The 10,518-nt window shown below is 39.5% G+C and overlaps 1 protein-coding gene across 1 annotated transcript; it reads left to right on the forward strand.

The window, feature by feature from the left end:
- The first annotated feature begins 5,361 nt into the window (after positions 1-5,361).
- On the forward strand, positions 5,362-8,536 carry LOC131010623 (uncharacterized). Its single transcript, XM_057938240.1, has 4 exons — positions 5,362-6,510; positions 6,585-7,327; positions 7,421-7,900; positions 8,000-8,536. The coding sequence occupies exons 1-4, from the start codon at positions 5,637-5,639 to the stop codon at positions 8,534-8,536; spliced, it is 2,634 nt and encodes an 877-aa protein (XP_057794223.1). The 5' UTR covers positions 5,362-5,636.
- Positions 8,537-10,518: the final 1,982 nt, after the last annotated feature.

Genomic DNA, 10,518 nt, shown 5'->3' on the forward strand with positions numbered 1-10,518 from the left:
TGATTGTTATTTATGTTTTGTTTTTTGTGATTGTGGATTGCTTGAATTTGAGACTATGATATGTGTTTTGGTATCATATTTTTAATGTTTTAGATCTGAAAAATAGGGAAAAAAAATAAAAAAAAAATCATGTTTTTAGCGGGTCTGACCCGGACCGAACCGGACCCGTTGCTCGGGTTCGGTCCGGTCCCGGGTCAGCCCACTCTCTACTTTCGGTCCGGGTCGGTCCCTTTTTAAAAAAAATCGGGTCTACAAACCCGGCGGGTCGGTTCGGGTCGGTCCGGGTCCGACCCGCTGCACACCCCCATTCGCGACCTCTTGATTTCTTGATTATTTCGATTATCCTATATTAATACTATATACTTAGATTAATAAATAATTTCTAATTATGTCCCATTGAGCCTGTACTGGACATTTAAATTTAAAGGTGGGCCAACATGAGCGACTGTCCAGGCTCTTTGATAATCCAAAAATATTATATCTAAATTACTAGTCAATGTATTAATTCTATCTCCACTCTTGAAACTTATCAATTTTATAACAATATTTCCAAATTGTAACAATTTTATCTTTAAAATTTCACTCCAATGTTTGAATCGTGATATGTGTTAACTCTGATATACGAAGATATTATATTTAAATTTGACTAAAATAATTATCTGAAAAACGATACAAATTATAAAGATTAGGATGCAATTGATAAGTTAAACTAGATTGTGATATACGAAAAAAAATATTTTATGTTTATAAAATTTTAATTTATCTATAAATTTACATAAAGGGTGTGTAAGAAACTATAATCATGTAAGAAACCTAAAATTATAAATTTTCGAATTTTGATTGAACATATATACTATATAATATCAAACCACCTATTAAATCTATTGCAAATTTACATGGAAATATGTAAAATGGAAGATTAGTAGCGGTCCCTGCAAAAAAAAAAAAAAAAAAAAAAAAAAAAAAAAAAAAACGGTAGTTACCCGGTCAATAATGAATGATATTATCAATTAATTTTTCTTAATAATTTATAAAAGAGTACTGCTAAATACACATAATATGTGCACACATAATACCCTTGAAAATTTATTACTTAATTTAAAATTATTAACATTACTAAATTACCCTTAATTTACATTGGAAAGATTCTAAAGATTTTTTGTTTCTTTTTTTACTTCAACAATTTTGAAACAAATGATTGACATGCCCACTAATCACAATCTACGAATCTTTTAAAATATAAATTTTTTCACTAATCATGATCTATCCATGATATATTTTTAAAATAAAAATTCAATGATAAGATAATACGACTTATTGTTTTTACATATCTAGCTCGTAAAAAACATCATAATATTCCTCTAATATTTAATTGTACTTATAATACTTTTTGTTTTGTTTTTCTTTTCATTTCCTTTTTCATTTTTGTTTTAATTTGTTTTGTTCTTTTTTTTATATATATTTTTACATTTTTATTTTCACAATTATAGTAATTCCTTTATATTTTATTTATTTCGAATTCATTAAATTTATTATAATGTCATTTGTTTGAGTAACTGAACGTTGTGCTCAACGTATGATATTATTTTCATAATTATACTATTTTTTAAATTTTTTAATTTGTTATATCAAATTTACTAATTTATTATATAATATATTGTCTTATAGTATTTTTTTTTTAGTTATCGATCGATGTACTCAACATATGACATTATTCCGACAATTATAATCATACATTTATATTTTATAAGTTTTATTTTAGTTTCACTAATTTATTATTATTTGTTCATTAACCTATACTTTTATGAAATAATCAAAGAAAATAGTTAATGTATGATATTATTCTAAACATTTTACCTATCCCGTCGTATTTTATATTTTTTATTTCAAGCTCATTAACTTATTGTAATATAATGTCCTATAGTATATTTTCATTTAGTAATCGATCAATGTGTCAGCATATGACATTATTTTCACTATTATATTAATTTATTTTTATGTTTTAATTTTTATTTCATATTCACTAATTTATTATGATATATTGTCATATAGTATATTTTTGTTGAGTTATTGATCAATGTGCTAAACGCATAACATTATTCTCACAATTCTAGTCATTCATTTACATTTTTTTATTTTAATTTTAATTCCACTAATTTGTTATGATTTTTTTATTAACTTGTACTTTTATGAAAATAATCAAAAAGTGTAACTAACGTATGATATTATTCTAACTATTTAGGCATTCCTTCGTATTTTATATTTTTATTTCATTCCTTGTAATTTTTTCTTATATATTAATATATAACTATTTTAATGTTTGTTAATGTAAACAAATGATTAATCAATTCAACAAAAATGGATCCACATATTATTATCTTAGAAATATTCGCAAATATGAAATATTCTCTTGTAATGTGACAACTTTATACTTTTCCTCTTGACATAAATTAATAATTAATAATAATATGTAATTTTATGAAAAAAAAATAAAAATTGCAGTCAATGTATAACATTATTATCACCGCTATTGTCATTTCTTTATATTTTTTAATTTGTTATTTCAATTTCACTAATTTATTATTATACTTATTCGCATAAGAATTATTGTGTTGAATATGTTTTGTTGTTATTATTGAGTAAGATGGTAAATGATTATAGTAATGTGTGTGATATGTCATCGGTTCCACTTCTTTTGAAACATATGATTAAATTCTATAATATTATTATTGATTTATCGATTTGATGTATTCAATGTCTGACATTATTCTCATAATTATAGTCATTCATTTATATTAATTTTTTATTCTTATTTCAATTTCACTAATTTAACATCATTGTTTCATTAACCTATTATTTTATGATATAATCAAATAATGTAGCTAATGTATGGTACTACTATAACCATTATAACAATTCCTTCCAATTTTATATTTTTTTTATAACTATTACTTTTCATAATTTTTCTCATATGTAGCTAACGTATGATACTACTATATCCATTATAATTATTCTCATATTTTTTTACTACTATAACTATTATTTTTCTATTATATTTTTTTTATTGAGTTATCGATTATTGTGCGCAACATTTCCATAACTAAAATCATTCACTTATACTCCGTATTTTTTTTTCTTTTTTTTCAATTTCGTTAATTTATTTTGATTTTTTCATCAGCATATAGTTTTATGAAATAATCAAAGAATGCAGTTAATGTATGGTATTATCCTAACCGTTATAGTAATTCATTCCTGTTTTATATTTTTATTTTAAATTCGCTAATGTATTGCAATATAATGTCTTGTAACTATAAGAGTAACTGTGTTCTTCATTATATTGCAAATGTTACTATGGGAAAAGGCAAATGAAAATTTTAAAATCTTGGGACGTTGACAGTTCAAATTTCTTTATGAAATTATTATTATTTTTTGTTATCTTTTCTATTTTATTTTATTTTATTGCAATTTATTTCCATTAATATTGAGATACTTGAGTTTTTGTCTTATTATTATTTTTAATATATTTTTTTTCTTCAGAGATCCTATATTTTTTATATTGAGAGGGTGTTTGCCAAACACCTAATAATATTATAATATTTGCCAAACACCTAATAATATTATAATATATTTGAATTTAAATTTTTTATATACATATTTCAGAGAAAAAGCGATTATCACTCATAATAATAAAAAAAGCATTCCTAATTTCCTATAAATAAAGACTTATGAAAAAAGAATTAGCATGAAAAAATTTGGCACAAATTTTTTCGTGCATAAATTTGGCACAAATTTTTTCGTGCATAATAATAAAAAAAAACATTCCTAATTTGGCACAAATTTTTTCGTGCATGAAAAAAAGAATTAGCACAAAATTTGACATTTATTAAGTATGAATTTGAAATAATAATTTAACCTCACTTTATAATTTATGTATTCCGATTTAGATTAATTAACGAAAAGAAATATTGTATATTTTATAGGAATGCAATTTGATTCTTCCCGTAGGATTTGACTTCATGATATATTAATGTCTAAAAAATTAATATTTGTATAAATTAGAATGTAGATAATAGGTTATTTCAATTTAAGGAAATAAAATATTTTAATATTAAGGAAAGATATAGCATTCAATGAGTTGTCCCTTCCTTAATTATCGCTAGAGGATAAATATGTAAATTACTGGTGTTTAATGAAACCAACACCTAAAACTATGGAGAAAAAACCGTGAACTATACCTAGTGTAATGACTGGAAGAAGACGGAGTAAAGAACAATCGGAAATCTTGCACGGCAGGAGAAAATATCAGTTGTATTTGAAAATGTGAGATAGCGTAAAGAATAATACACGAGCTCGGGCCCTATTTATAGATTTACAAGCGGAGGGGTAAAATAGTAAAAACATCTTCGGTGCATGCGTCCTGCGTGGTGGAAGGGTACAATGGTAATTCCGATAATACGCGGGAGACCTTCCCGCGCGTTTATTGGCTCCTCTGATGGAAATGTCTTCTCTGGCGAAGGCGTCTTCTCTGGTGATGTAGACATCTCTGGCATGAAGGACTCCTCTGGTAAACACGTCATCTCTGGTAAAGGTGTCTCCTCTGGTAAACACGTCATCTCTGGTAAAGGTGTCTCCTCTGGTAAACATGTCATCTCTGGTAAAAGGTGTCTCCTCTGGCGATGGTAACCTTTCTGGCGCGGATGACTCCTCTGGCTAAGAGGGCTCCTCTGTCAAGAATGACTTCTCTGGTGTGGATGACTCCTCTGGCTAAGAGGGCTCCTCTGTCACGAATGACTTCTCTGGTGTGAATGACTCCTCTGGCTAGAGTCGTTCCACCGATGGGTGAAATCCTTCTGATAAAAATGGTTCTTCTGACCCATACGATTCCTCTGATGAGAGTGACTCCCCTGATTTGTACTCTCTCCCTACTCTGCATATATTGCTCCTCACCAACCACTCCCCCCTCTAGTCTGGTTGAACCGGGTATTCTTCGTGTTCAACCAGTGGTGTGTTATCAGCATCAACACTTTGTTGTTTTCTTTGACCCCTGCAAATCATAAAGACATAAGCATTTTGACATTATGAGAGAATAAAAAGAAGCCCTGTAAATTGTTCTCTGGCGTTTTTGTTACTCCCACCCCCTGGTCTGGCTAGTTCACTCTGGAGAGATGCAACTAGTCAGAGGACTCGCCCGCGTGGATGACGTCATCCGCATTAAATGTCTGCCCAGTCTACAGTATTTTTCCCGTACCCCGAGGTTACTTTTTAACCTTCGCGTCCTTTCGCCTTTCCGTAAAAATTCTCATCCGTTGATTTCTTCCGTATGCCACGTGCCGTTCATCCGCGTGCTGGTGGTTACCCGCGTACAATCTTACTTAGCCGATTCGAACTCCCCTTTTTTCCCTATTCTTCTTCTCCAAGTTTTCCGAGCGAATTTTCTGCATTTTCCGGCGATTTCCTCACTGTTCCGGCATTCTCCCGCGACCTTTCCGCTCCAGGTTTTACCGTCCATCTTTCTCCGGTCTAGGTAACTCGCGTATCCTCTTCACTGCAATTTTGTGTTTAATCGTAGTGTAGTGGTATAACTGTTGGTGCTCTGATTGAGCGTGTTAGAAACCCTAAGGTTAACATCTCCCATCATGGCCTGCACCTCTGCCCCTCAACCCTCTCGTTCGCCCTCTCCTTCTGCCCAAGACCCTTCATCTTCCTCCCCGTCGCGGCAAGATCTTGAAAATCTTCCCTCCCCTTCTGTTTCTGATGAATCTCAAACTACACCCCCTCCTTCTCCACCTAAGAAAAAAGGGAAAAAGCCCCGCCAACCCCCCAAAAATGTTCCTCCATCCCGCCTTAGTGTCGCGGAGGTGGAAAGATTGAAAAGCAAATGTAGGCGTCCTGAAGGTTTGAAGTTTGAGGCCTTTTCTAAGGATTCAACGCCTCCCGAGAAACTTCATCATCACAAGTTGATAGTTGTTTGGAAAGCCCAGATAGAGGCTGGTTTGAGGCTCCCTCCCCCTACCTTGCTGGTTGACGTTTGTAATTACTTTCGCATCCCCTTTTTTCAAGTCGCTCCTTCTGCTATTCGGAGGTTATATGCCTTCCATGTTTTGTGCCGAGCTAACGGTGTTGGGGACACCGCCAAGCTATTTTGTCAGACCCAGACCCTTCGCATGCAGGGCAATCCCTTGTATAGTTTTGCCTCTCACCCTAAATACCCTGCTACTTTTCTTTCCTCCCTGAATTCTTTGGATAAGGGCTTCTTGAAATATTATTGTTATGTGCGCACCCTTTTTGGCAATTGGCGGGATTATGGTGCTTTGGAGCTGGAATGGCATACAAGTCGCACTACTTATAAACCAGCCTCTTCCGAAGTCCCTTCTACTCGTGACCAGAGTATTATAGCTCACCTTAATGCTATGAATAAGGCCCACCCTCTAGACTGTAGGTACCTGGCCGAGAACAATTCCTCTCTGGCATATAATGGTCTGTTTCCCCTGTATCCAGAGAGATCAATAGGTAAAAAATATACATTAGAAAATACATTAGCTCTTGTTACCCTGCTTTTAATGGTGTGAAATTTTGGTTTGCAGATATGTCTTGGAGATCGAAATGTGGGGACAATTTGCCTGACACCCCTTCTCTTGCTGGCCGCGGAGCACATGGCCCGGGCGGTTCTGCTTCCGGAACAAGTCCCTCGGAGCAACCTGCTGGGTCCGAACTGATCCCTATTCCCCCTGTAGTTGAGATCCCAGAGAGGAATGTGGAAGCCTCGCGCCCCTTTGATGCGGAGGAAGTTGATGCGGGGGCCCTTGTTCGCAGGGGTAGACACTCCAGCGTTGGTGATGTCACTGGCACCCGTGAAGAAGATATCCAAGTCGTGGATATTACTGATGAGGTTCCTTCACCTGATTCGGCTCCCGATGCCACCCTTGCTGATCTTACGAAGAAGAGGAAGAGAGGTTCCCTGATCTCTATGGGTGAGAAGGTGAGACAGGAAAGCCTGAAAAAGACTGGCAAGTCCTCAGAGCCAGCGAGGAGGTCTGCTGGTGGTGTGAAGATTCTCCCTCCTGCTGGGGACAGGGGCAAAGGGCCAGCAAAGAAGTCCGCTGGTGGTTCCAAGGTTCTCCCCTCTGCCGGTGGAAAGGGTAAGGGCAAAGCTGTGGTGCCCCCGACTGACGAACCAGAGGATCTTGTTCCTGGGCCGATTTCGAGTTTATCGGGGCAGGAATTGATTGACGCCTTGATAGCTCGTGTCCACTCGAAGGATCAAGAGAAAATGGTGAAGCTGACCCGACCGGCTTTAGCTACTCAGCTCTGCCGGTTGGCTCTTCAGGTATCCTGCATCTTATGCTCTTTATTAAGAAATTTTTTTTTAAATTACTAACCTTTTTACGGTTTTGTCGGAACCCCTTTTATCTTCTTGCAGGTGGAGTCGGGGATGTGGGGGGCTGTTAAATGCATCCATGACTACGAGACGGCTGAGAAAGAACGGGAGAAAGAACAGGTAGACATCGCCAAGCGTGATGATGATGTCGCTGGGGTGGTGGAGCGTCTGAGTAAAGCTGAAGCGGAGATCGCTGATTTGAAAGATAAATTAGCTCAAGTGGAGGTGGAGAGAGCGTCCTTGGCCTCCGAGTTGTCGAGAGTCACAAAGGAGAGCCACGAAAGCTTAACCAAGTTCAAAGCTGGTTATGAAAGAGACTACAGGGAAGCCAGGCGGGGTTGGAAGAGGATACTTGTGGAAGCTCAGAACCGCGCGTTCGTTCTGGGGGCTCGAGATCAACGCCTGGAGTATTTCTTGTCTCCGCGGGGTCAACATTTCCTGGGGTTGATGCTGGAAGGCACTCTGGAGGCCTTCAAAAAGACTCCCGAATACTTGGAGGATTTTGGACCCCTCTTTGCTTATGTGATAGAGCAAACAGCTTTCAAGGCATTGGAGATGGCGGGGGCCACCCCAGAGCAACTTGCCACTTTGAATTTCAAAGCCCTGATGGATAACCTCCAGGATGAGGAGATAAATAAGCGGATGGGAATCTCTGCGCACTCTCCAAAGAAGCCAGAGTGGTGGTACCCGGTGCTAGAAAAAGCCATTCCCTATTTTTCTCTTGGGATTGGATCTGACTCGTTACCCTCTGCTCCCATGTATGCGCCTGCGTTCTCCGCTACCCTGGTGCGCTTTGTGAACCGGCTGCGGGATCCCTCTGGAGAGAGTTCTCGAACATTTTCTCAGTTCGGCCTGGAGCCTCTCTTGCCCTCTGAACTAGCGGCTTCTACCTTCACCGACTCTGCCTCTTCTCCTGCCGCGGTGGAACAGCTATTCAACCTGTACCAGAACGAGGATCTGTATGTGCAGGAGGCTGCAAGGTTGTTGGATTTGGGAGTTCGTCTTCCCCAAGCGAAGGAAACTGGCCTGTTGCCCGTGTTCTCAGAGAAAACCATTTCTGGTCATGCTTCTGCAAGTGGTGTTCCTTCCCGGGCTCCCTCTGCCTCTGCTCCCGTCTCCTCTGCTGTTGCCCAAGCTGCCCCTATTCCTCCCTCTTGATGTTTCCCCTTTCTCTCCTGACTTTATCAAAAGAAAATTTTGTAACTCTCTAATTTGTATCAACTGAACACTTACCGCCGGTTGTTGATGTACATCTTTGCCTCTTGAGCATGTTTTAATGAAATTTCGTCCCCCTCCTTGCTTCTTTTATCTCTGTTATGTGTGTTGTTTTTGCTGCCTGTTGAGGTGGGGTTTATATTTCCGTCTTTCCCCTGTTGATTTGAATTGGCTTGTTATGATTGTTGTTGATGCTTTTCTGATCCCCTCTCTTGGAATTGCTTTAATTTCTTGTGATGACTCCTCTGCTGCGGATTGAGATGACTCCTCTGGTGAGGATGGTGATGACTCCTCTGGCGAGGATGGTGATGACTCCTCGGGCGAGGATTGTGATGACTCCTCTGTCGAGGATTGTGGTGACTCCTCTATCAAGGATGGTGAGGGCTCCTCTGGCGAGGATGGTGATGACTCCTCTGGCGAGGATTTGGTTGACTCTTCTGGAAAGGATTTCACCGCCTCCTCTGACGAGGATTTGGTTGATTCCTCTGGAAAGGATTTCACCGCCTCCTCTGACGAGGATTTGGTTGATTCTTCTGGAAAGGATTTCACCGCTTCCTCTGATGAGGATTTGGTTGACTCCTCTGGAAAGGATTTCACTGCCTCCTCTGACGAGGATTTGGTTGATTCTTCTGGAAAGGATTTCACCGCCTCCTCTGACGAGGATTTGGTTGATTCCTCTGGAAAGGATTTCACCGCCTCCTCTGACGAGGATTTGGTTGATTCTTCTGGAAAGGATTTCACCGCTTCCTCTGATGAGGATTTGGTTGACTCCTCTGGAAAGGATTTCACCGCCTCCTCTGACGAGGATTTGGTTGATTCTTCTGGAAAGGATTTCACCGCTTCCTCTGACGAGGATTTGGTTGATTTCTTTGCTGGCGATTTCGTGCTTCCCTTCCAAGCTGCTTCCCATCCGCGCTGCTTCCCATCCAAGCTGCTTCCCATTCAAGTCTGCGCACTCTGCGCGGAGCATGGAAGACCCGGAGGGTGCAACCAACTTTCGCGGCTTACGATTAAATAGTAACCCTCTGCGTGGAGCATGGAAGGCCCGAGTGGCACGACCAACTTTCACGGCTTACGATTGAATAGTAACCCTCTGCGTGGAGCATGGAAGGCCCGGGTGGCACGACCAACTTTCACGGCTTACGATTAAATAGTAACCCTCTGCGTGGAGCATGGAAGGCCCGGGTGGCACGACCAACTTTCACGGCTTACGATTAAATAGTAACCCTTTGCGTGGAGCATGGAAGGCCCGGCTGGCACGACCAACTTTCACGGCTTACGATTAAATAGTAACCCTCTGCGTGGAGCATGGAAGGCCCGGCTGGCACGACCAACTTTCACGACTTACGATTAAATGAACACCCTGCACGAGGCTTGGCAGACCCGGGGGGTGCACACCACCTCTCGTGACTTACGGTTAAGGACAACCTCTGCGCGGAGCATGGAGGACCCGGGGGGTGTAACCAACTTTCGCGGCTTATGATTATGTGCCACCTCTGCGCGGAGCATGGAAGGCCCGGATGGCGCGACCAACTTTCGCGGCTTACGATTGAATAGTAACTCCCTGCACGGAGCATGGAAGACCCGGGGGGTGCGACCAACTTTCGTGGCTTACGGTTAAAGGTCCACCCTGCACGGAGTTTGGCAGACCCGGGGGATGCACACCACCTTCCATGTCTTACGGTTAAGTGAACACCCTGCACGAGGCTTGGCAGACCCGGGGGGTGCACACCACCTCTCGTGACTTATGGTTAAGGACAACCTCTGCGCGGAGCATGGAGGACCCGGGGGGTGTAACCAACTTTCGCGGCTTACGATTATGTGCCACCTCTGCGCGGAGCATGGAAGGCCCGGTTGGCACGACCAACTTTCGCGGCTTACGATTGAAAGAACACCCTGCACGGAGCATGGAGGACCCGGGGGGT

Source organism: Salvia miltiorrhiza, chromosome 1, assembly GCF_028751815.1.
Source record: "Salvia miltiorrhiza cultivar Shanhuang (shh) chromosome 1, IMPLAD_Smil_shh, whole genome shotgun sequence".
Classification (NCBI taxonomy): Eukaryota; Viridiplantae; Streptophyta; class Magnoliopsida; order Lamiales; family Lamiaceae; genus Salvia; species Salvia miltiorrhiza.